We start from the raw sequence: 26804 nt of genomic DNA on the forward strand, positions 1-26804 counted from the left end.
TGATTCTTGGAACTCCATATTCATCAAGAACTATAAAAAAAAAAACACTATCGCAGGCTCTCAGGCTAACCATAGCCCGTGCTACTTGCCCCGCTCCTGTGCCAGGAAAGTCCACTACGGGCTAACCATAGCCCGTTCTACTTGCCCCGCTCCTGTGCCAGGAAAGTTACGGGCTCACCATAGCCCGTGCTACTTGGAACTTGTTCCGAGTAGCTGAATCTATAACAACAAACAACGCAGGCTCTTCTTCGGCACCGCTCCTGTGCCAGGAAAGTCCACTACGGGCTCACCATAGCCCGTGCTACTTGCCCCGCTCCTGTGCCAGGTAAGTTACGGGCTCACCATAGCCCGTGCTACTTGGAACTTGTTCCGAGTAGCTGAATCTATAACAACAACAAGCAGGCCCTTCACATTCTTTGGAGACAAAGCCTAGATACTGGCGTCATCCCTGACATACTAAAAAACAGCAGAGATAGCACCACTCGATAAAGGATGAAATAAGACATAGGCAACAAATTACAGATCGAGAGAGCACTAACATCACACATCAAAAACTTGTAAACTTGTAAACCTGACTGGAAACTTGTAAACCCAACCCACATATATGAAAGAAAACTGACGACGTTGGCCCTTATCAGGCGGCAACTGAGGCATACAGATGCCATACAGGTGCCATACAGGAACCAATCATAAATGAGACGTAAGTAATTTAAATAATAATGGCAGCTAGTGCATCAAATAATTATGATAACTGGTTGATGTAAATCAAATGTTCATATCTGGTAGATCCAGTGAGAGTTGTTTCTCAATTTTTAACGCCCAGTTTCTTGATAAGGAAAGAAATACAGATATAAAAATGAACGTGTTCGCATCGACATCTCAAACAGATAAAATAAACAATCATCATATTTAATGTGTGTGTGTGTGTGTGTGTGTGTGTGTGTGTGCGTGTGTGTGTGCGTGTGTGTGTGTGTGTGTGTGTATGTGTGTGCGTGTGTGTGTGTGTGTATGTGTGTGTATGTGTGTGGGTGTGTGTGTGTGTGTGTGTGTGTGTGTGTGTGTGTGTGTGTGTGTGTGTGTGTGTGTGTGTGTATGTGTGTGTGTGTGTGTGTGTGTGTACTCACCTAGTTGTGCTTATAGGGGGTTGCGCGTCGGCTCTTGGGTCCTGCTTTTGGTCTCTTATGTGTGTGTATTACACAAAAAATAATTAGGGATGAACTTAAGAACTAATAGCTGAATGGTTGTCGACTCTAGTCCGTCGGGGTTTAGTATAGTTTTGGCAAATGATCCTAATACTGACTGCGCGAGGGGGGGGGGGCGGGGGCACTAACACGCCCCTCTTGTTCGATTAGTTTCACTACCTCTCAACATATCTTTATCTTTACCATGCACTCTTTACTCCTCTTATGCCCTTATTCCCTTGTTAATGAAGGCGATGACTCACTTCCCGCGTTTTTCTCTTGTTTGCGTTTAAAATTGTCTATTGCGTTAACCTGTTGTTATTATTGTTAATAACTTGTAATAATGTTTAATTATTGATTTACGTGGAACACGTAAATACGTTCCACGTGGTGTGTGTTTACCGACTGGGTTAACCTCTTTGTGTTTGCACGATAAAATTGTTAGCTCTTGGACCCTGCCTTTCTAACTTTCGGTTAGCTAGTGTACTGACTACTCTCTCTCTCTCTCTCTCTCTCTCTCTCTCTCTCTCTCTCTCTCTCTCTCTCTCTCTCTCTCTCTCTCTCTCTCTCTCTCTCTCTCTCTCTCTCTCTCTCTCTTTCTCACATGCATGCACAGCGTCACACATCTGACCACAAAGATGGCAGGGCCCAGGAACAGGAGCTCAAAAAGGTACCTAGAGTACCTTTTTACGGAAACAGAGCGAACGGTACTGTAGAAATGAACCAAGAGTACCTACCTACCTACCATTCGTCAGTAGTAACCTTACCTTGAAGAGTTTCCGGGGCTTAGTGTCCCCGCGGCCCTGTCGTCGACCGGGTATTGTATTGCGGTGTTTTTAATTAACCTGAACCACCACAAGATTTACGCCCAGGTCGATTGCTTAAAAAAACGTAATACAGGAACGAAGATAATTCAACATTCTGAATCAGTATGCAACCTACGGGAGTATGCAGGCCCTGCATAGGAATCCCACGTCAAAAGACACAAGGCTCGAAAGGGTTTAGATAATAAGGCTCGCTCCTGAGCTGAGGAGACCAAGATACCAGGAAAGACTGGGGGAACTGGTTCCAGAGCTGAGGAGGCTGAGCTATTAAGAAAGACTGATTGTTGACCAATCCACACACTAGAAAATGAAGGGGCGACGACGTTTCGGTCCGTCCTGGACCATTCTCAAGTCGATTGTGAGTCGATTGACCATTCAAAATCGACTTGAGAATGGTCCAGGACGGACCGAAACGTCGTCGTCCCTTCATTTTCTACTTCAGCCACGTTATTGTGATTAATCGCCTGCAAGAAAGACTGAATGAAGGAACTGGCTCCTGGACTGCTTGGATAGATATATGTCGAGAAACTGGGGAGCTAGTCCTCATCTAGTGAAATAAAGGAGAATCAGGGACATGATAACGACATAAAAGATTGTACTAGAAATGACAAAGTAGACACATATGAGTGACTTATAATGCAATGTCATCAGTGTAAGAGTTGTAAGCAATTAAAATGGCTTAGATGAAGACGTGATTGAAGCTCAGTACTTACCTTTAAATGTATATGTTGAAGAAAAGCAAGAGATCATTGTATCAAACTATAAAATGTATAAAGGCAGGGCTTAGGAGTTGACGTTCAACAAAAGCAACATACTCAACACTGACAGTTGCTTTATGTAGCCATAAGGAACCTAAACAGAGAAGCAAGCCTTCAGAACATTACACGCAATCAGCGTAAGACCAACCTCTCAGTATGCAGTCACGGTCTGGGGGTCCCAACCTGAGGCAGAGCAAACAGAATGTAGAATAGGTAGAGATATGCGACAAAGACTTCTCCCAGAGCTGAGGGGAATCAATTACAGTGAGCGACTGAGTGAACACAGCCTCCCGACGGAGCAGGAAAGAGCCCAGAGAAGATGACATCGACGGGAATAGAAAGGTCATTTGAACGGCTGGACATAGAGGCGAACGAAACAAAACTTGAACGTAAGTCATGGCATTAACTCTCCAGGTGCTAAGCAGGTGAGGCTAGCGAGCTGAAGCTTGACCTCCCAAGCATATCTAGGTGAGTACACTGGCTGAGGGAGGAACAGTGACATCCCCCCTTTAAAAAAAAAGCTATAGGTCACATTGCTAAGTCAACAAAAGGGTGTATGAGCCGAGGCTTTTATATAGACTCTGGTTTGCTGCTGACCTGTCACCCCCTCCCACCTCTGTTGTATATTCCTGCAGTGCTCGAACCGCGGTCACCTCCTGGGGCAGTCTGAAACGACGATGAAGAAAGGGAAGGTTCCGGTGAGTAGTTCAGATGGGTGTGAGAGAAGAGAGAGAGAGAGAGAGAGAGAGAGAGAGAGAGAGAGAGAGAGAGAGAGAGAGAGAGAGAGAGAGCAGAACAGGAAGGGCAGTAAACTAAAGTGAAGGGTTTAAAAATACACAAAAAGCGATAGATGGTATAAACGGAGATAGATGGAGAGACGAATATTGGTGAGGGGAGTAGAAAGGGACAAAGTTATCAGAGGGGAAAGAGGAGGGTTGCTGATAGATGATGGAATAACAAGGTAGAGAATGGATATAAGGAAAGGGTGAAGAAGAGGGAGGGAAGGGAAGGAGTGAGTGTGTGTGTGTGTGTACTCACCTAGTTGTACTCACCTAGTTATGCGCGTGTGTGTGTGTGCGTGTGAATGAGTCTCTGAGTGTCAGTCAATCGAAACGACTTAGCCAGCAATAAATGACCATTACAACTATGACAAAGGTCATCACTGAGAAAACAAACACACAACATAACCAAACAGATGCGAGGCAAAGCCAAACACAATATGGAATTCCTAACCAAATACCTCTCGGCTAAAATAAAAATAACTAAAAAAGAAAACTAACTAGGAGGACTTGGGGCCACGGCGATGAAAAGCAGAGTTGACACGTCTGACAATATCAAGGGATATGTCACGGGGAGGGGTGGCACGTTGGGGTGACAGGGGGGGGGGACGAACACGTCACGGAAAGGGGATGGGGGACAGAGAGAGAGAGAGAGAGAGAGGGACCCATCTGGGAGGGAGGGAGGGAGGGGTTGGTGATGGGAGTCTAAGATCCATACACATGAATTTCTTTAGAGACGTCACTCAGACCCCCCTAAAAATCTGAATATTGTTGCTCTTTAGTTGTGTTATTGATTTAGAGGAGACGAAGGTTCTGATGTAATATATGTCCAGTGAACGCCCCCCGAAGGTCGCCGCCTCTGAACGCTCGCAGGGCCATTTTTTAAAAGTGATATATATAACATCTTTTAAAGAGGACAGAAGTAACCAGATGCTGGTCTGGAGTCTGGATGTGGTTTTTTTTTCTCTCTCTCTCTCTCTCTCTCTCTCTCTCTCTCTCTCTCTCTCTCTCTCTCTCTCTCTCTCTCTCTCTCTCTCTCTCTCTCTCTCTCTCTCTCTCTCTCTCTGTCTCTCTCTCTTCTCTCTCTCTCTCTCTCTCTCTCTCTCTCTCTCTCTCTCTCTCTCTCTCTCTCTCTCTCTCTCTCTCTCTCTCTCTCTCTCTCTCTCTCTCACTAGAAGTTCGTTATGAATGGTGGTGATCTTACCAATGAAACTCCAAGCTGAGCTGTTGTCCAACATCAAGTTGTCTGAACCCTCCTCAACTAGAAATTCATATATTTTGTTTTTCATTAGAAATAAACTTGATTTCATTCTAGGTTGCAATCATTCTAGTTAAGGAAAGAAGCTGGAGCCACTTGTGTACCCTTAATGTGGTCGGCTGAATTGATTTCAACAAGCACACTGAATTGATGTGCTTGTTAAGCGAACATGTTCTAAATGCTGATGTGGAATGAAGTGATTGAGAATGGTGCAGCCAGAATGAGGCTGTTGATTGTCGAGCACCTCGTGTTGTAGTTACCACCCCCGGTCCTCACCGAAGTTGAACTAATAGTGAACATTGAGAACATTGACCATATGCATAGTTGTAAAGGCTGCCAACACCTCTCCAGTGTTGAAGGCTCTGATGATCTGACTAGTCCAACATAGTTGGACTGACTAGTCCAACTTCTTCTAGTCAAGACTTGAGACGAGTCTTGCACGGTTCTGAGCCTTATCATGAATTCCGATAAATGATGAGGAGGGAGGTGGGGGGCAGGTCATCCAGGAGAGTGTTGCATACTCAAGATGGGAGACACTTGTTCTTTGTACAAAGTTTTGCAACCCCTGCTGTCGCGAATATGCGCCATAGGGGCAATACCTTTCTTGACTGCCATGCTTGCTGTGTTTATCAGGTGGCTCTTCATGGTCATCGAAGAGTCAACCTTCCCTCCCAAGGTGTCAGTTTTATCACCGAGCACTAGATGATAAAACCAGTCCAGTTTTGTCCAGCTCCCCCGCACTCCTGTCCAGTCTCACAGTCTGTCCAGGCTGATCAAGTCTCGTGTAGCAATCGACCACCCCAGGAAGACATTGCTGTTCTACCCCCTGAAAGAGTACTGGGGGACCCCCCCTCCCCCCTAAGCCTGCCTTAAGGGGTCTCCTGTCCCCTGAACCTACGCTGGGGAACCTTTTCTCCTTTACACCATCCCTGGGACTACACAGGGGGGTCTAGGTCCGCTCCCTGGGGCCCCTCACAGCATGACCCGAGGTGGGGATGATGGTTAGTCCCGTCCATGTTGATGGTGACACAAAACCTCCCCCTTTACACCCCCCTTCCTTACACACACACACACACACACACACACACACACACACACACACACACACACACACACACACATACACACACACACACACACACACACACACACACACACACACACACACACACACACACACACATACACATACACACATACACACACACACACACACACACATACACACACACACACACACATACACACACACACACACACACACACACACACACACACACACACACACACACACACACACACACCTGTCGTCTCCAAGAGTGTGATTCCGCAGGCACAAATAGTAAATACACTCTCTCTCTCTCTCTCTCTCTCTCTCTCTCTCTCTCTCTCTCTCTCTCTCTCTCTCTCTCTCTCTCTCTCTCTCTCTCTCCCTCTCCCTCTCCCTCTCCCTCCCCATCCTCCCCAGGCCCCAGCAAGAGAAAGGGAGCGCGGTGGATGGCTGTCGGTGGCATGGGGAGTCGTTACGTGTGGTAAGATGGATCTCTGGGGGCCGGGACATGATGGACATAACCCCAAGAGCACGTCATTCTGGGGCTGCAACTCCTCTTTACTTCTGCCTTGTCTAGACCATGCCATCAGTGGATGAACACCACCGTCAAGTCTTCCCCCCTCCTCCTCTTCCACGTCCTCCACTACGACCTCCTCCACGTCTTCTCATTGTGTTCCTACGTCTTCCCAGCCTAGCCAAGCAACAGCCTGGTGGACCAAACTCTCACAAGTCAAGCCTGGCCTCGGACCGGGCTTGGGGAGTAGAAGAACTCCCAGAACCCCATCAACCAGGTATCAACCAGGTAAGGTGTGGGATACAGTATATGTCCCACACAGTCCACACACACATATGACCCTTCCTTGGCCAGGTACCAGGTACCTTGACCTTCCTCATGTTGCAGCATTTTGTCAAAACTAGTGATGCACCTGCACTGATGATACACTTGCACTGATGATACACTTGCACTGATGATACACTTGCACTGATGATACACTTGGACTAGCCATACACTTGAACTAGCCATACACTTGGACTGTAATTGTCATCCACTCATACATATGTCATACGCAAGTGTTGCAAGTCATACACTTGCAACAATTGAGGACCAGCAGTTCGCTCATTTTTTTCGGTCTGTTCCAGACGCTGAAATTACTTTTAAAAGTTTGTTATCTTAATACATCCAAGTGGCGTATGTTAGTGGTATATGTTGTTTGGCTTGGCAGTATATTGTGTATGATTGGGGGGGGGAGAGAGATTGGACTAATAAATTCCTAATGTTGTATTGCTGAAAATACACACACACACACACACACACACACACACACACACACACACTCACACACACACACTCACTCGTCCTGTGTCAAACCTGGAGAGGATAGACTGGGAACCAATCCATAGCTGTTCTCACCTATTCACCCAACACCAACCGGGGACCTGGGTGTAAACTGATTGGCGGATCGTGTTCTAGAAAAAGTTCCAAGTCTGCAGGCAGGACGGGGGGGGGGGGAAGGTTGACGAAGGAACGAAATAGGGAGTGCATGAGAATTTTACTTAGGTGAATGGAGAGAGGAAGGGATTGAAATGAATGGCTGGATAGACGAAAAGTAATAACTGTACCGATCTCCCTTTACATATAGGTGAATATACACACTCACGCATACCTTGAGGTGCTTCCGGGGCTTAGCGTCCCCGCGGCCCGGTCGTCGACCAGGCCTCCTCAACTCCTCAGGCATAGATCAACTCTATTCACCACGAAGAAGTCGAAAGTGAACAGTGAGCCATCAGTTGATAGCCAGAACTGTGTTGGAGAGGAATAATGATCTAATTAAATTAGCAGCTTTGGCTTTGATGATCTCTCGTCGTTATGGGCGAAGGTTCATGCGTTGTGTGTTGGGCTTACCACCCTAGTGAGGGGCTACTCGTGTCGCCACACTTACTTACTCACCGAGTAACAGTACTCTTTAGTCCCAAATATTGTGCAGGCCAAAAGTGAACACAGTGTATATACACCGAGAAGCAGAGTTCACCACACGGTGTATATCAGTATACATGTATACAGTACACTACACTGTATACATGTAGTGTACTGTATGTACACTACTACTGTATGTACACTACTACTGTATGTACACTACTACTGTATGTACACTACTACTGTATGTACACTACTACTGTATGTACACTACTACTGTATGTACACTACTACTGTATGTACACTACTACTGTATGTACACTACTACTGTATGTACACTACTACTGTATGTACACTACTACTGTATGTACACTACTACTGTATGTACACTACTACTGTATGTACACTATTACTGTTTGTTTACATGTATACAGGCTTTGGCGCCGATGACTTCAGGGCAGGTATTTATACACATTCAACAGCTCATTAAACTCTCTCATGGCCATCACAGGCGTGTAAGGGTTCTCTGATGACTCCACACGGCTTGAAATGCGATATTATGACCAATCAACATTTTTTCTCGATCCTATGAACTCTTTAGTGTTCGTGTTGTTATTTTGCCAGGGTATCCCCCCCCCCTCCCCTCCCCTCCAATAGTGTGTTCAGAGCCCGACTGTAGAAAACGGGACGTAATGACCAAGCACAGAATGCAATCCGTTCTCGCACTTGCTTATAGTCAATATCTTGCGTATGAATAAGTGTATATGTGACATACTAATTTATTGTGAATATTTGAGTTTACCTTGAAAAGCTGACTAGAAAACCACAACCTAACCTAACCTTCTTAGTATGTTAAGATTTACAATTAGTACTGAACCTATACCTATAATGATATTACAGTTTTATAAAAATAATAAAACAAAACTAAAATATTTAAATAAATTGTAAAGTAACTCAGGATATTATCAAATTTTGTATAAAATCTCAATTGTTTAATAAAACTGAGAGGAAAAGTTAGTGCCTTGAAAACAAATATGGCTCGGAATATGTCACATATATACTTATGTATAAACCAAATAGTGAGTATATGCAATAAGTCATATATGTGCTGTCTTGTGCGAGAGCAGGTTGCTGAATGATGTTTAACAGTGAAGGAGAGAGAGAGAAGGGGGGGGGGGTTGAATGACAAAAGCAGTTGAATAATTACTTGTATATTGAAATTTGTAACTAGCTCATCAAGATCATCGAACCCATTGTTGATGTGATGACTTATATTGAATTTTGTAACTTGCTTAGCTAAATAAATTGTGGCGTTCAGTCCCTGAGCCCTTTATGTGCCTCTGTAACCCTTTCCACTACCGCCCACAAGATGGGTATGGGATGCATAATAAATGAACTAAACTAAACTAACTAATTACTTGATTTCCTGTCACATAAATGGTCATTCGGTACCAAGGCGGTATAGTATTAATTTGGGTGTGCCCCCTTTGAGAGGCTTAGATGACTGGGGAGAGTCTTATGCAGTGTGTTGAGCACTCAAGCCTACTTGGGGTAGTATTACACAAGTAAACATTCGTGTCATAAGTTACAAACTACGGGCGTGGTTAGATAATTATCTGTGTTTATTAATTACAATTTGGTATGGTAAAGTGGGGGGTGAGGGCGAGTGAAGAAGTATGGGTTTGTGAATATGAATAAAGGGGTGGACAAGTGTATTTGAGTAAATAACATTCGAGAGGTATAGATGAAGACAAAGTTTAGAAATGTAGAATATAGTGTGAATGAGAGCTGGCGGGCTGTCCGCCTTGCTGATACCATATGTGTGTTGGGTAGCTAAGCAAAGCATTTAAGACACTGTTTATGAAGTTCTTCACATGTATTTACTCATCTAGTTGCATTTGCAAGGGATGAGCCACAGCTCTTGGGTCCCGCCTCTTAACTCTTAGTCGACTCGTTTATTGGTGGTCTGCCATATCTACATTTAAAACTGCGCATGGAGTCAGCCTCAAATACCACACTTCCGGTGGGAAGGGAGGAAGGGGCCAGCTGTAAGGGAGGAATGGGCCAGCTGTAAGGGAGGAATGGGCCAGCTGTAAGGGAGGAATGGGCCAGCTGTAAGGGAGGAAGGGGCCAGCTGTAAGGGAGGAAGGGACCAGCGGTAAGGGAGGAATGGGCCAGCTGTAAGGGAGGAATGGGCCAGCTGTAAGGGAGGAAGGGGCCAGCTGTAAGGGAGGAATGGGCCAGCTGTAAGGGAGGAATGGGCCAGCTGTAAGGGAGGAAGGGGCCAGCTGTAAGGGAGGAAGGGACCAGCGGTAAGGGAGGAATGGGCCAGCTGTAAGGGAGGAATGGGCCAGCTGTAAGGGAGGAATGGGCCAGCTGTAAGGGAGGAATGGGCCAGCTGTAAGGGAGGAATGGGCCAGCTGTAAGGGAGGAATGGGCCAGCTGTAAGGGAAAAAGGGACCAGCGGTAAGGGAGGGACTATAATTCATTTACAGAGTAAAACAATGATTTTATTATACAGTAAATCAGGTGCTAGCATTCATTTACAATTTACCGAGTTATTTCCACATGCCAGCTGTGCAGGTGATGGCCTGAACCCATTTGGGACCTGGCCAATTTAATGACCAAGATTATTCATGTTGACCCCCCTTCCCCTTCCCCTTCCCCCTTCCCCCTTTCCCCTTCACCCATTCACGACGTCACCCCTTATCGACGTCACCCTAGCGGCCTAGGCCAACTACTGACCTTTGGGATGCATTCCACAACAGTTACCTACCACCCGGGGACCTGTTTTACTGCTGGGTGTATAGAGGCATGAGGTGAAAAGGAAACGTGGCCAACGTTTTTGTCCCGCCCGGGGATTGAACTCGGTTGTGAGCCGAGGGTTCAACCTAATGGGCAACAAGGACTGTATTGAACTTGTGTTTACACTTACGTGATATTTTGTGTCATTTGTATGCTGACATTATTTGCCCTTTGTAAACAGGCTCATACCTGTAAATATTTGTGTTAAATTACAGGTAATAATGAGGAACTTTTGTTACTTGCAGGTGAGGTGCTGGAGCTGTGTTCCCGAGCGTGGCGCGTGCCTGCACACACACACACACACACACACACACACACACACACACACACACACACACACACACACACACACACACACACACACACACACACACATACACACACACGCACACAAAGAGCCAGAGCTCGACCCCCGCAAGCACAACCAGGTGAATACACAGAAAACCAAAGCTGGAGGTTGATATCACGCCAGACCTGTCTCCTGAAGCCAACATCAACCACATATCACCAGCGGCATCTGCAAGGTTGGTCAACATTGAGCACTTCCTTTAGAAACCTAACTAGGGTGACGTGCAGGTCTTGCATTCATGACAACTTGGATTGTGGTCCTAGATGGTGCCATCCAAATTCTACGTAAGTCAGTAGTCGTATGATTGAGGTGTTCTTAGCTCATCATGGTTTAGTCGGTGAAGTGTGTGCCTGCTGACCCCAGGGAAGTGGATGCGATTCCTTCAGGCGTCCTCAGTATCTACACGTAGATTACCTACCTATTGCACCAGTTGTTGGTTCCGGGGATCAATGTATCCGCGGCCCAGTCGCTGGCCAGAATCAAACCTCACGTCACTGGAAGAGAGAAGTTAGGAAAGGTATGACCACTACATACAAAATTCTGATGAACTTGACAGGGCAGATAAGAATGTAATTAAGAGAGAGAGAGAGAGAGAGAGAGAGAGAGAGAGAGAGAGAGAGAGAGAGAGAGAGAGAGAGAGAGAGAGCTGGCATACGTACAAAAAGACATGAGTGGTAAGTTTTCATTTAAAAAAAATAATAAATGAACTACACTTAGAAGTGAAGTGGTAAAAGCAGACTTCATACACAGTTCCTCTACACAGGAACGTACGTGAGACTCTCCTAGAGTATGCAACATGCCCTCCCATCCCAGAAAGTAACCTGAAAAGATTAATGAAAGTAACGAGTCTCGTCCCAGAACTGTCAGGAATATATACGATGAAAGGCAGAAGGAAACAGACCTAACACCGCCAGAAAACAAAGGGGGGGGGGGAAAGAGACAGAGATCTATCAAATTCTTGTAGGAACTGACAAGAAAAAAACAAGAAAATGTTACCAATACATACCTGTCGAACGAGAAGGGAAGGAAGGGAGACAGGTAAGGCAAACCAAGGTGTAGTGTGGGCCCAAGAACTGAAGCTCAGTCCCAGGAAACACTGAGAGGGAGTGTAGATGACTCCCTCTCCCCCCCCCCCCAGTGGTGGGGGGGGGGGAGTCATCTACATACTTATACTTACTCTTTCTGAATATGTATTAATATACGGAAGTACTTAAGGAAATTCCTGTTTCAATTTTCCTCCGTGGTCTGACACTGTCATACTTATACCTATATATACATACTTATCCATACTTATCCATACTACATACTTATGCATCTGTAAACCAATGTATACTATACTCAACGTCGTTATTTCTTTTGGTTCCATACCTCATAGTTTTGACTGAAGTATTTTTTCTCTTTTTTATTATTTTTTATGCAAAAAAATCAAAACAAAACATAACTATACCCGGGATCGCCTTCTCAAATTGGCATGAAACCTTCTAGACGTGGATGGAGGCACAAGGAAGATCCCTGCTGGTGTTAGGTGCGTTACCATCGTTTATTATAGCCACTATTATAGATAATAGCCACTATTACATCGTCGCGTAATAGTGGCTTTAGGCATTGTATGTACTAGCTCTATCTATAAATTCATTAATATCTGTATCACCCCTTGTATGTTTGTACTTTACCTAAATAAACATTTGAATTTTTTGTTAATTTTGAATCGACGAATACGTTTTTGGGGGGTTCTGCCACCGCTTGGATGAGCATGATCTGAGGATTGGTATTATTATTATTATTATTATTAACATCTTTATTGACAAAATCAATTAAAATTTTGCCTAATCTGAGGATTTCGATTAAGTCTTATTAAAGTGAGGATAATGCTGGTATTCACTGTCACGCAGGACAGAGGGTCATACATAAGACAATAGGTCTAAACTGTAGGCTGAAGCACATATATATCATGGTTACAATCAATGTGTTAATGTATGGATATGTGAAAACAACTTTCTATTGTGCACTGCCACACAAGGGCAGGGATGGGTTCATAAGTTATGCAGCTTAGAAGTAATATAAATAAAAATTGTTCTTCATTCTTTAAAATGGACAAGCAAATTTTGGATAAATTGTTAGGATGTCGTCCAGAACACCTGAGTCAATAAAATAGTTACACAGTTGGTGGTACAAGAGGCCAGGTCTAAAGTCTTTCACGGTTTCACATAAAACAATATAGTGTTCTAGTGAATGCATTAAAGGTTTATCACAGAGTTTACAATCTGAGTATTCTGGTAGTGGCTCAGCCTCACTAACCTGCCAGATGTGTCTATAGCCAAGGCGAATTCGCGCAATGACTACATCACATTGCCTGGTCCGGTTACTGTGCTGACCATACAAATACCTATTATTACAAAACTTGTCATAACTTTTAATACTGCAGCTTTCAGGTCTCTGGGCATTTCTTAGTTCTTCTAAATCTGAATTAATTTCTTTAATTTGTATGTTTTAATAATTGAATTAGTCCAAAATCATAATAAATTTTTTCTCTCCTGCAAGCCTCATTGGCCAATCGATCTACAAAGTCATGTTTTCCAACTCCAACATGGGATGGGATCCACACAAATTTTATTCAATAGTTATTATCATTGGCAAAAATTACATTCCATTTAATATTATAAGCTACTTCAGACATACATTGTGATGGGTTATTTAAGGACTGCAGAGCACTTTTAGAGTCACAGAAAATAACTCCACCACCATTGAGCTTAAGGTATTCAGTGGCTAGATAAATGCCCAATATCTCGGTCTGTGTCGTGCTTGCCCAGTTGTTCAATCTCTGTGAACTAGTCATGATCATTTAATTCCCTTTAGATACTGCACATGCACAACCTGTTCTACCAGTGCCTAACTGCACAGAGCCATCAGTAAAGGCATAGGATTCAGTCGGTTTGAGAATTTGAAGATAACTGTCAATAGCTTCTCATGTTATACATCTCAAATTTTCAGTGTTATTCATTTGTTTTACACTGATGGGAGTATAATGCAGAGAGACCTCCACATCTTTCCAAGGGGGAATATAGTGAACAGTTTTATCAGGATTAAGAGACATTCAGTTTCTGAAGATTATAGACACAACAACTGAGCCACGCACTGTAAGGAGCTTTTTGCGGCGGATTGAGGGAACAGTCAGAATTGTTTAGAATGGATTTCAATTTAATTTGGATAGAGCTGGGGGGACCATTATTTTTCAAAGTTTTGGCACAAAACATGGTACTAAGTAGAATATTCTTTCGTAAATGGAAGGTAACTTTAGTTCCTTTCTCATGTTAACAATTCTGACAGTTCATGGACAACCCAGGATGATGCGCATGGCATCATTCTGTACTACATCTAGGCCTTGTAATTGTTTAGGAGAAAAATTAAGAAGATGCAAGGCATAATAATCAACAACAGATCGTATAAAGGCAATATAAAAACTACGAGCATATTTTATGTTAATGCCAAATCCTTTACCCACAAGAGTTCTGAGAGGTTTAAGACGCTCAACTAGTTTTTTGCGCAGGTTGCTGACGAGATTTGTATCATTAACCTCGACTCCAAAATATTAATAAGACTCACAAGTCTCCACGGGCACTCCATTAATAGTATAGTTAACATGAAGAGAATGAAGAATAAGAACCCTTGTTTTATCAACAGAGATTATGAGGCCACATTCTACTACTTGAAGAATGCATCAAGTAACACTTGTAGCCTTGGTTTACTGTGTGCCATAATACAAATATCATCAGCATAACATATAACAGTTTCCGTAGGTTGTTCAGGTATGTCATGGATAAGTTTGAGCATAAGTATATTGAAGAGCATAGGGATTAGGACACCACCTTGAGGTGTGCCTAGTTCGAATGCATCTGTTCTTGTACTTTAACTCCTTTAAATAGGACACTTGCACGCCTGTTGGAGGATTGGTACGAATCAGTCGCAGCTTGGACGGGCATAATCTGAGGAGTATGAGACCCCGTGGCCGCACACTGCACTTAAGTATTCTCTAGTGTAAAACAAATCCTAACCAAACAATGCCTTTCCGAAACATTCCTTTAACCAAAATCTCCCTTAACCGAACTCTTCGCTAACCGAGCGCGCTTTCTCAGCCAAAATCTCTTTTCCTCCCCGCCCTTTTATCACACGCATCCCTCATCCGATCTCTTCCCTCCTTTAACCGAACCCTCTCCACCAAGCCTCGGAGAGATGCATTCCTGGGGCTTAATAACTCCTCACAATATATCAAAGATGGCACAGCATCTTTATTTATCTCAAGTCCTGTATTTCCTCCATAAAGCGGGTGTGACGGGAGATGCTCAGTATTTTTGCTGTGAGTTTTTGTGTTGAGTGGTGGTGAAGGAGGTCCGCTTCCTGCCGCTTCCTGCAAGCTGGCTCCTGATACGGGAGACGGGGCGAGGAGGAGGAGGTGGAGGACGATGATGAACGCAGAGAGGTGGATGTGGATGCGCTAATGAAGGAGAGATGATGAAAGAAGAGAGGAGGAGGTGGAGGGTGTTGGGTCAGGGAGATGAAATATAGCGTCAGATATGGGTACACTCTGACCACACCGTGACAGGGGTACACATGTATGTATATATGTATGTATTTATGGATAGAGGTTCGTCAGCGAACGGATTGAAGGCATATCTGTGTTTTGACAATTTCTCTCTCTCTCTCTCTCTCTCTCTCTCTCTCTCTCTCTCTCTCTCTCTCTCTCTCTCTCTCTCTCTCTCTCTCTCTCTCTCTCTCTCTCTCTCTCTCTATTTCAAGCTGATATTCTTAATTCAGTTCCCTCACACTCATCTCACTATCTCTCACATCTCCCTCTCACACCTCCGTCTTCCTCACACCTCCCTCTCATCTCCCTCTCCCTCATACCTCTCACTTTTCTGAGAGTACAAAATACTCTTTTCAACTTTTAAGTCTAATTATATTCATCCCCTTGTAATTCTCATTTAAAAAGCGGACTGACAAGCGAATACATTTTACGCTTTAGGTGGAAAATCGTCATGTTTATCGACGATGTCTCTGAGGTAGGGAGAACACTGTGCCAGAGAGAGAGAGAGAGAGAGAGAGAGAGAGAGCAGGCAAGCGGCCAACTTGTCAGTCCTTGAAGGGATATGGGACACTAATGACATTCTTTTTTGCATGTAATATTTTTTTTTTGAAGTCTAAAATTCTTACGTTACCTGTCGTGGGTTGTCGTCGCTCGGAAAGTGATGGGCACGCCAGACACAACAAGGGACGACTATACATTGTAACACGCGGAGAAAAGATAACTAAAGGAAACGACCTCTTAAGAAACACGACATCAGTGTTCATCAGAGTGAAGTGTCAGTGAAAAAGAAGCTATATCTGAACGTGTCGTCCAGGGAGAGTACTAGACCCTAACGTGTCGTCTACGAAGAGTACTTCACCCTAACGTGTCGTCTAGGGAGAGTGCTTCATCCTAAAGGGTCCAGGTAAACTCTTAAGAACCCCTAGTGGAGGGCAGACCACCGGGGATATGATCATAACATACAAAATACCGAGGGAATGGACAAGATGAACAAGGACTCCCGTAAATTAACAAGAGGGCACAGGTGGAAGGTGGTTGTGAAGGTGTCGGCAGCCACCTTCATCCACCACTTCAAGATTATATATGGGGGCACATGAACGTCAAAACGTTCCTAAATGCACCAGTTCCCATACGGTTCGTTCTCTCCATTTTTTCACAACGTCAAAAATGCATCGTTACCCCTCCCTCCCCATAGCCGAATGAACCCATGCAACCCACCAAACCTGTTGCAGACGTTGCGTAAGAAGTTAGACTTAAGGCCCACCTCTTCCCCAGCCCGTCGACGCTGACAGGTAAGTCACCTTGGCTGCCTTGTGATGGTTGCCTGGGTGGCTGTTTGAGCCGACTGTTGGTGCTTGCCTCTTGTCGTCCAGGGCCAGCAGATGGAACACCGGGATTGCTGGGCGATGTGCCGGTGAAAGACTCAGCCTACGTGCACTAGGCAGGTGGTTCAGTCTACGTGCACCAGGCAGGTGGTTCAATCTGCGTGCACCAGGCAGGTGGTTCAATCTACGTGCACCAGGCAGATGGTTCAATCTACGTGCACTAGGCAGGTGGTTCAGTCTACGTGCACCAGGCAGGTGGTTCAATCTGCGTGCACCAGGCAGGTGGTTCAATCTGCGTGCACCAGGCAGGTGGTTCAATCTACGTGCACCAGGCAGGTGGTTCAATCTGCGTGCACTAGGCAGGTGGTTCAATCTACGTGCACCAGGCAGGTGGTTCAATCTACGTGCACCAGGCAGGTGGTTCAATCTGCGTGCACCAGGCAGGTGGTTCAATCTACGTGCACCAGGCAGGTGGTTCAATCTACGTGCACCAGGCAGATGGAACAGAGTTTACAGAGACACAGAGTAAACAGCTGTGAACTGTTCTATACTATGGTGCTCCAGCACAGGATATAGAGCTGTTCGGACATAGCACAGAGGTGCTCCAGCGTTGTACAGAGCTTCTTCGGCATAAATAGAGTTGAGGAGTAAGGGAAGAAAGACAGAGCGGGCGTGGGAGGTGTGGAATAGGCTCCCAGGGAGTCGTAGTGTACAAAGACGTCTTTCTTAGGCTGTTAAAAAGAAATAATGTGATGGTGGAGGAGGGGAGAGGCCGGTGCTCTTAGCTAAAACATTTCTGTGGAAAGAGGAACATACGAGCATGGTAACAGGGAGATGTGGGACAGTAACGAGTGTGGAAGGAAGGAAGGAAGGAAGGAAGGAAGGAAGGAAGGAAGGAAGGAAGGAAGGAAGGAAGGAAGGAAGGAAGGAAGGAAAGAAGGAAGGGGGATTGTGAAAAGGGTAGTGCGGTAAGGATTGTACTAATTGTGACTACTGTGGAGTGTAGCTGGCTGGCTGGTGGCTCATTTGAGGGACGGGTTAGGGGGACAGGGAGACAGGGGAGACGGGACAGGGGACAAGAGGGGGGGGGGATAATGACCCATTTTCTTAATTCATTTCCTGTGTCTTACTTTCCACGGAGGATTTTCTTGGTCGAGAAAGCTGTCAGCGGTGGGGGCTGTGCTTGTGTGCGTGTACCCTCCTTAATGTGCTTGCTGGGTCGAGCTGTGGCTCCTGAGTCCCAGTTATCTCATGAGGTGTCATTTCGCTTATTGTATCTATTCTTCACTAATCTCTATCTCATTACATTTGTCCACTTCTCTTACAATATGAACGTTCTTTCAAAAATAGCTGTATTACATATGTGCAGCTCTACATATGTATCTAAAAGCTCTCCAAATGTACTCACTTGAAATTAGACAAGAGAGATATCAAATAATATACACGTGGAAAATACTGGAGGGTCAGGCCCCAAAGCTACACAGTAAAATAACTACATACTGGAGTGAACGATATGGAAGAAAATGCAGAATAGAACCAGTGAAGAGCAGAGGTGCCATCGGGACAATCAGAGAACCCTGTATAAACATCAGAGGTCCGTGGTTGTTCAACATCCTCCCAGCAAGCATAAGAAATATTGCCGGAACAACCGTGGACATCTTGAAGAGAAAACTGGATAGTTTTCTCCAAGGAGTGTCGGACCAACCGGGCTGTGGTGGGTATGGGGGCCTGCGGGCCGCTCCATGCAACAGCCTGGTGGACCAAGCTCTCGTAAATCAACAAGGTGAGTGCAACTAGGTGAGTACACACACACACACACACACACACACAGTGTGTGTGTGTGTGTGTGTGTGTTTTCACGCATGTCATCATGCCCTGTTGTTATGGATGTCCCATTGGAGCTCTCCGCGAAACTATTTGACTTTCGTTCGTGGACTGAACCGTCTTTTCATTTTTCTCCATTGTGTCTTCCCTTCCCTGGTGACAGTTACATTTCCTCGCCCCGTCCGTGACGTCACTCCCACGCCTCGCCCCGTCCGTGACGTCACTCCCACGCCTCGCCCTCTGCGTGACGTCACTCCTCCCTCTTGGTTCACGCCACTCCTTGTAAAAGAAAGTGAAAACAATAAGTATTGAACAACGAGGAAGTAGACGCAACACCTGATAAAAAAAAGGAGAACAAGAATATTAAAACAAGAAATTCCCTCTCTTTGCATTTCTGCTTGTTCCTTATCATCCTCCGTTGCCATTTCCCTTTGTCATTTACCTTTTTTGTGATTTTTTTGGCCAATTGACCCATTTTTTTGTATCATAGAACACCTGGAGGCAATGGGTAGAGTTAAGGGAGGGTAGGGGTTAAGGGAGGGTATATGGGGAGGGGGTGGTGAATGAGGTTCTAAGGGGGGAGGGTTTGTTGACATGAATAGAAGGGGGGATGGGCTGGAGGTTTGTTATGGGGTGGTGGTGGGGGGGGGGGAAGGTTGTCATGTAACTCCATGTTCTAAGAGAGTGATTGACGTCTATGGTAGAAAGTTAAGAGTTTAGGTTAATGAGCAAAGGGGAGGAAACGTCATTGGGAGGGGAGAGGTGAGGAGAGAGGGGGAGGGGAGAGGTGAGGAGAGAGGGGGAGGGGAGAGGTGAGGAGAGAGGGGGAGGGGAGAGGTGAGGGGAGAGGGGGAGGGGAGAGGTGAGGAGAAAGGGGGAGGGGAGTCCCCCCCACACGTGTGAGGAGGGGGGGGGAGACAATTAACATCACATTTGTAAACAGTTTACATAGAGCTTTAGCAGTGGTGTCTTGCCTATCTCTCTGCTCATGGTAAACTTACCATTAATATTAACTAGTTTAATGTTATTTCATGCAAAAAAAAATGAATACCTCTCATATACTTTTATATTTTTTATGTACAAAAAAACATACTTTTCAGTCAATTTCCTTATAAATCTTAAAATACTGCTGAATTTCAAACTCCAGCTCGACCAAATCATCAGGACAAATAGGGTGGGGGACCTAATTTGACCAACCGCCGACTTCCTGTCCTCGTCGAGGCCACTATACCCGTGGCTCTCGAGTAAATTCATGTATATTATATTTTGTGGCTGGTTACTGAAAAAAATGTGGTGGAAAAGATATATTTGTTTGAGTATCAGACATGACCCAGAGAGGGAAATTGGTCCCTAACATAACAGTGGAACAGTGTGTCTAATTAGTTGACAATTATAGGGCCATAGCTAGAGGGAGATATGGGGGGGGGGGAGGAAGGGAGACGAGGGGGAGGGGGGGAAGGGGTATGTGGTAATGTAGGGAGAGGGATGAGGATTGGTGGGAAGGAAGGAAGGGGGATGGAAGGGAAGGAAGGGTAAGGCAATGGTGTGGAAATGGAAACCAGAATGAACTATTTCGATAAGTTTGGTCACAACTGCACCGCTGCTACCATAAGCACCACTACCACCATAACCACCATAACCACCACTACCATAACCACCACCATAACCACCATTACCACCACCATAACCACCACCATAACCACCATTACCACCACCATAACCACCACCATAACCACCATTACCACCACCATAACCACCATATCCACTACTACCACCACCTTGACCACCACAACTACCACATTAAAAGCCAACAAAATACCAACATAGTACACACCACCTTCACAACAGTCACACCGGCGACCGTGACGTTATAGCACAAACATTATTATCTAGACATGAACAGCAAAAATATAAGAAGCTGGATCTTCAAGTTCTTGAGAATCCGACTCGAAGGAATAATAAGAATGCCAAATCTAGAGTCTTCGCCTTGAAATATTTTGTTCCTGCAGGCTATATTGTGCTTGCTCCAGTACTCCTCATTTTCATATCCAAAATAAACACACACTTTAGCGTCGTATCACAATTGGTAAATATCAGTATATATATATATATATATATATATATATATATATATATATATATATATATATATATATATATATATATATATATATATATATATATATATATATATATATATATATAAGTTTAGCGTTCATGGAGGACACGGCAAGCTTCCCAACTTACTCAAAACAAAGTGTTCAATTTCCAGTATGATATTCACCGAAGAAAAACTCCATGTTTTGCACAGCGGGGTAAAAAATAATACATTAAACCAAACGAACTTAGAAAACGGAGTCACACCATTCCATATGGGAAAGAGATGTATAAGATCAATCATCAGAGGATCTTAGTTTTAATGATATTTACGAACTCATGCCTGCAATAAATACAGGGACCCTGCAGACTGGTTTACTGTTGCATATTAAATGTGAATTGCTTAGAGAATGTGCACGAAACACCTGCTGGTCGAATCCATTTAATAAAACACCAACATTATTGTGACAGCTCAATATCTCCCAAATTTTATTCCTTTTAATGCAGGCGAGATACGATATCTATATAGACACGCTAAAGCACCTAAATTATTGGGAAATTATTGAGTCTCAAAGCTCTCAGAATGTACTCTCTGGAGAGGAGACAAGAGAGATATCACATAATATATACATGGAAGATACTGGAGGGCCAGGTCCCAAATTTGCACTGCCGAATAATAACACAATGGGACGAGCGATATGGTAGGAAATATAGAATAGAGTCAGTGAAGAGTAGAGCTGCCATAGGCACAGTCAGAAACCATTGTATGATCGTCAGATGTCCCCGGCTGTTCAATATTCTCCAAGCAAGTAAAGAAATATTTCTGGAACAAAATTGGACTTCTTCAATAACAAATTGGACTGTTTCTTGCTAGAAGTGCCGGACCAACCGGGTTGTGGTGGATATTTGGGCCTGCGAGCCGCTCCAAGCAACAGCCTGTTGGACCAAGTTATCACAAGTCAAGGCCGGGTTTGGGGGACTAGAAGAACCCACAGAACCCACCTTCAGGTATAATCCAGGTACATCTAGAAAAATTACTGTTCCATATTTCTGCACACTGAAATAACGCCTTTTGAGACCCGGTGACATTATTCAAAGTATCCCAATTAAAAATAGTTAACTAAGCCAGTACATCTATTTAGCACTTAGAAGGGATATTAGGACAAGGCTCTGCAATGAGACGGATGGAAGGAATGGTGCCCATCCAATCGGAACGTCGGGGATCGAACGCCGACCTGCAAGAAGTGAAGCCGTTGCTGCACTGACCAGTCCAACTGTGTAAAAGACACATCTAACACTTTATGTAGGGCATACGTAAATCTGTGTATCTATGTATTTACGTATGTAGGTTAGCTTAGCATTTTAAAAGCACCGAATCACCTTCTGTGGTTGAGTGTTCAATAAACCCTTGAACTATATGTTTAACACTTCTCTAACCCTGTCTATGGAGGACAGAAGAAAATATATATATGCTGGTTAGCATTGTAAATGTGTGGCCACGTCTGTGGTAGAAAAAAAAAAAGTGGTTGAGTATTGCAGTGAATAGACTAAGGAAAATGAGAAGGAGGAGCAGGACCTTGAGCTCTAGGATGAGGCGCTACACCTTGAGCCCCAGGAGGAGGAGCAGGACCTTGAGCCCCAGGAGGAGGTGGTCCTTAAGTTCCAGGAGGAGGAGGAGAAGCTGGACCTTGAGCCCCAGGAGGAGGAGGAGAAGCTGGACCTTGAGCCCCAGGAGGAGGAGCAGGACCTTGAGCCCCAGGAGGAGGAGGAGAAGCTGGACCTTGAGGCCCAGGAGGAGGAGCAGGACCTTGAGCCCCAGGAGGAGGTGGAGGAGGAGGAGGAGGAGAAGCTGGACCTTGAGCCCCAGGAGGAGGAGTAGGACCTTGAGCCCCAGGAGGAGGAGGAGGAGGAGGAGAAGCTGGACCTTGAGCCCCAGGAGGAGGAGGAGGAGAAGCTGGACCTTGAGCCCCAGGAGGAGGAGGAGGAGGAGGAGGAGGAGGAGGAGAAGCTGGACCTTGAGCCCCAGGAGGAGGAGGAGGAGAAGCTGGACCTTGAGCCCCAGGAGGAGGAGGAGGAGGAGGAGAAGCTGGACCTTGAGCCCCAGGAGGAGGAGGAGGAGAAGCTGGACCTTGAGCCCCAGGAGGAGGAGGAGGAGAAGCTGGACCTTGAGCCCCAGTGGAAGAGGGCAGGAAGCAGCACTAGCCGCCGCAGAAATAGCAACAACAGGAGAGCAAGAATAGAACCATCAATATTAGTTTCCCTTTGTCGGTAAGAGGAAACCTGTTAAGTTTATTGAGGTCCTTCTCGACTGACCCCCCCCCTCCCCCACCGGATGCAACCCACAACAGGTGACTAACTCTCACATACTGACTGCACATAGACGTCGGGTGGATGGAAGGATAGGTCCCCCAGAACGTCTCGCCCTTCACGGGAATCGAACCCGGAACCCATGTTTTGTTGATCCGCCACCCACTACGATGGCAGCAACAATAGTCGTAGCATTACCAGCAGAAACAGCAGCTTCAGCGGTGACAAACAGCTTGAACAGCAGCAAAAGCTGGGCTTTTGCTGCTGTTTATGCTAACAGGAAAAGCAGGAGTAGAGAGAGAGAGAAGTAAAGCAGTAACGAGAGCAGTGAAGCAGCAAAAGCAGCAGTAGGAGAGAGAGAGAGAGAGAGAAAGAGAGAGAGAGAGAGAGAGAGAGAGAGAGAGAGAGAGAGAGAGAGAGAGAGAGAGAGAGAGAGAGAGAGAGAGAGAGAGAGCAGTAAAGCAGGGAGCGGAGCACCCAGACTCCCCATTGGTGGTCGCGTCAGGGAGAAGGTGAGGGAAGATGATGCATCACAAGCCAGGAGGCCCCACGCGGTCTAGCCAGGCATCTCTCCCTTCATGTACACCCTCTCCACACCCACCCACCCCCTTCCACACCCCTCTACACCCCCCTCCCCTTCCACACCCCTCAACCTCCCTCCCCTTCCACACCCCCTTCCCCTTCCACACCCCTCAACACCCCCTTCCCCTTCCACCCCTCAACCCCCCCCCATCCCCTGAACTGATCACCCCTTCCAGGTTCCAGCGACCAGGTCCCAATGACCAAGGCCCAGTGACCTGTTAGGTGCCTTGCCTCTATTTACGTAGAGTTCTCCTGAGGTCCGGAACGATGCTCGGCCCTCAGTGTATTGAATTAAGAGCACCTGTCAAAAGACTGGGCCGCGGGACGATGATCCTCGGAACCAACGGAAGGTGAGATGTCTAAAGACATAAGCCACCGTGGAACGACTCCGTCTTAAGACATAATTAACTGCTCTTCCGTGTTGCAACTCTTTCCGTCTGCAATTGCTATCATGGGCTTGCAATAACATGCTAATGTACCACTTTATAATTGTCTTGCCTATCTCTGTTTCCCTCCTCTGCTCTTTCTTTTGCATTCCTTTTCTTCGTCTTTCCTCTTTTGACCTATCTTCTTCTTCTTCTTCTTCTTTTTCTTCACGTGTGTGTTTTTTATCTTATCATCTTCTAAGTTTTGTATGTTTTTGTCGTTTTTTTATCCTGTCATTCTTTAGTCATTCTTTCTCCGTTTTTCGATGTCATCTTTCCTATCTTTTACACTTTTTTTTCCCTCTATCTCCTCCGCCTATCCATTCACCTTCCTCTTTATCTACCTCATCCCTAGCTCCTGTTTATATAGTCGTAATGCTTAGCGCTTTCTCCTGATAGTTATCTTCCCTCTTCTTTTTTCCCTTTCCTTATCTCACTGTCCTTCCTTCCTTTCTCTCTCTCTCTCTCTCTCTCTCTCTCTCTCTCTCTCTCTCTCTCTCTCTCTCTCTCTCTCTCTCTCTCTCTCTCTCTCTCTCTCTCTCTCTCTCTCGCTCGCTTTTCCTCTATTTTATCACCCCCTCCCCACAATTCTCTCGTTCTAATCCTCCTTCTCCCTTTCATCTTCTCAATTTCTTCTCCAAAGTCTCCAGTTCCTCCATTCCGTACCCCCACTCTCCACCATCCCCTTCCCTTCCCTTCCCGTAATCGGTGATGGGAAGTGGTCGAGGCAGGGAAGGAGGCGGGGGGGGGGGGGGGGGGGGGGGCAAGGTAGACAGGCCAGGAAGAAGTATTCCTCCAGTAATATGAGAGAGCATCTTACCTGAGGAATATTGCTTGGTCGTTAATTGGCTGTCTCTCTCTCTCTCTCTCTCTCTCTCTCTCTCTCTCTCTCTCTCTCTCTCTCTCTCTCTCTCTCTCTCTCTCTCTCTCTCTCTCTCTGTATTAACGGCAGCAGTTAATACCCATTGGTGGTTATCTTGAGGTTATCTTGAGATGATTTCGGGGCTTTAGTGTCCCCGCGGCCCGGTCCTCGACCAGACCTCCACCCCCAGGAAGCAGCCCGTGACAGCTGACTAACACCCAAGGTACCTATTTTACTGCTAGGTAACAGGGGCATAGGGTGAAAGAAACTCTGCTCATTGTTTCTCGCCGGCGCCTGGGATCGAACCCAGGACCACAGGATCACAAGTCCAGCGTGCTGTCCGCTCGGCCGACCGGCTCCCTGGTGGCGCCAGGGAGGAGGCGAGTATAACATCTCCTCATACTTATGTGTTCACTTATGTGTTCATAAGTGAACACATAAGTACAGCATTTGCTGACACTTTAAACAGCACTTCAGTCGTTCTCGTAGCAGCAAAAGCAGGGAAGATGTTGCCGGTGGCTGTGTAGATAGCACGCGGGACACGTAAACCTGTGGCCCGGGTTCGATTCCCGGCGCCGGCGAGAAACAATGGGCAGAGTTTCTGTCACCCTGAATGCCCCTGTTACCTAGCAGTAAATATATACCTGGGAGTTAGACAGCTGTTACCGGCGGCTTCCTGTGTGTGTGTGTGGAAAAAATTAGTTAGTAGGTAGTAACAGTTGATTGATTGACAGTTGAGAGAGGCGGGCCGAAAGAGCAGAGCTCAACCCCCGCAAGCACAATTAGGTGAATACAATGCCGGCGGAACAGCACAGCGGTTCCATTTCTGCACCCCAGCTGACATGAGAGCTGCAGCAGTAACAGCAACACAGCAGCAAAAGCAGCAGTAACCGGAGAGAACATCTGGCGACCGCCCCTGTGTGAAACTAAACCCTCCGGATTACGGCGCCCTCGTCCTGCACCACGTCCTCTTCCCCCAGTCCTGCCTGCCTGCCTGCCTGCCTGCCTGCCTGGCTGGCTGCCTGCCTGCCTGCCTGCCTGCCTGCCTGCATTCCTGCCTGCCTGCCTGCCTGCCTGCCTGCCTCCCTGCCTGCCTCCCTGCCTGCCTGCCTGCCTGCCTGCATGCCTGCCTGCCTGCCTGCATGCCTGCCTGCCTGCCTGCCTGCATGCCTGCCTGCGTGTCTGTCTACCTGCCTGCCTGCCTGCCTGCCTGTCTGTCTGTCTGTCTACTTGCCTGTCTGCCAGCCTGCCTGCCTGCCTGTCTGTCTGCCTGCTTGCTTGCCTGCCTGCCTGTCTGTCTACTTGCTTGCCTGCCTGCCTGCTTGCTTGCCTGTCTGCCTGCCTATCTGCCTGCCTACCTATCTGTCTACTTGTCTGCCTGCCTGCCTGCCTTCTTGCCTGCATACCTGTCTACCTGTCTGCCTACCTGCTTGCCAATATTCCTACTCTCCTGCTTTCTTACCTACAAATAGGTTGGCTTCCTGTCTTTCCTCCCTGCCTGCCTATCAGTATACTAACTGCTTGCCTGCCTGAGTACAGGCCAGTTTACCTGCCAGCCTGCATGTCTGAATGTCTGTACAGTATGCGTGCATTGTTACGTGTGTCTGCTTGTCTGCATGCCTGCCTTCAGGTCTTGCCAGCCTGCACCTTCCTCCGCCACCCCCCCCTGGCCTGCTCTAGCAGAGGAAGGAGCACACAACTGCCTGGTCAGAGCAGAGCAGCAGAACATGGACTGCAGACAAGCGCTGCTGACACTCAGATCGTGTATGCTGCGTTGCCTCGTGACACATCATTTGTTGAAGCTGCCATCAGGAGCGTTGTTTACTCTGGCTCGTTAAGGGGGTCGTTGTTTACGCTGGCTCGTTAGGGACGTTGTTTAC

The 26804-nt window shown here is 46.2% G+C and overlaps 1 protein-coding gene across 1 annotated transcript in view; it reads left to right on the forward strand.

Moving 5' to 3' along the window:
• Window positions 1–23020, forward strand: part of LOC138369555 (fap1 adhesin-like) — a 78670-nt gene extending 55650 nt beyond the window's left edge. Inside the window, exons 3-4 of the mRNA XM_069332973.1 lie at window positions 22364–22573; window positions 22643–23020. Coding sequence (XP_069189074.1) covers window positions 22364–22573; window positions 22643–23020 — 588 coding nt within the window. The remainder of the gene's footprint in view (window positions 1–22363; window positions 22574–22642) is intronic.
• Window positions 23021–26804: the final 3784 nt, after the last annotated feature.

The sequence above is a fragment of the Procambarus clarkii genome, chromosome 29 (assembly GCF_040958095.1).
Source record: "Procambarus clarkii isolate CNS0578487 chromosome 29, FALCON_Pclarkii_2.0, whole genome shotgun sequence".
NCBI lineage: Eukaryota > Metazoa > Arthropoda > Malacostraca > Decapoda > Cambaridae > Procambarus > Procambarus clarkii.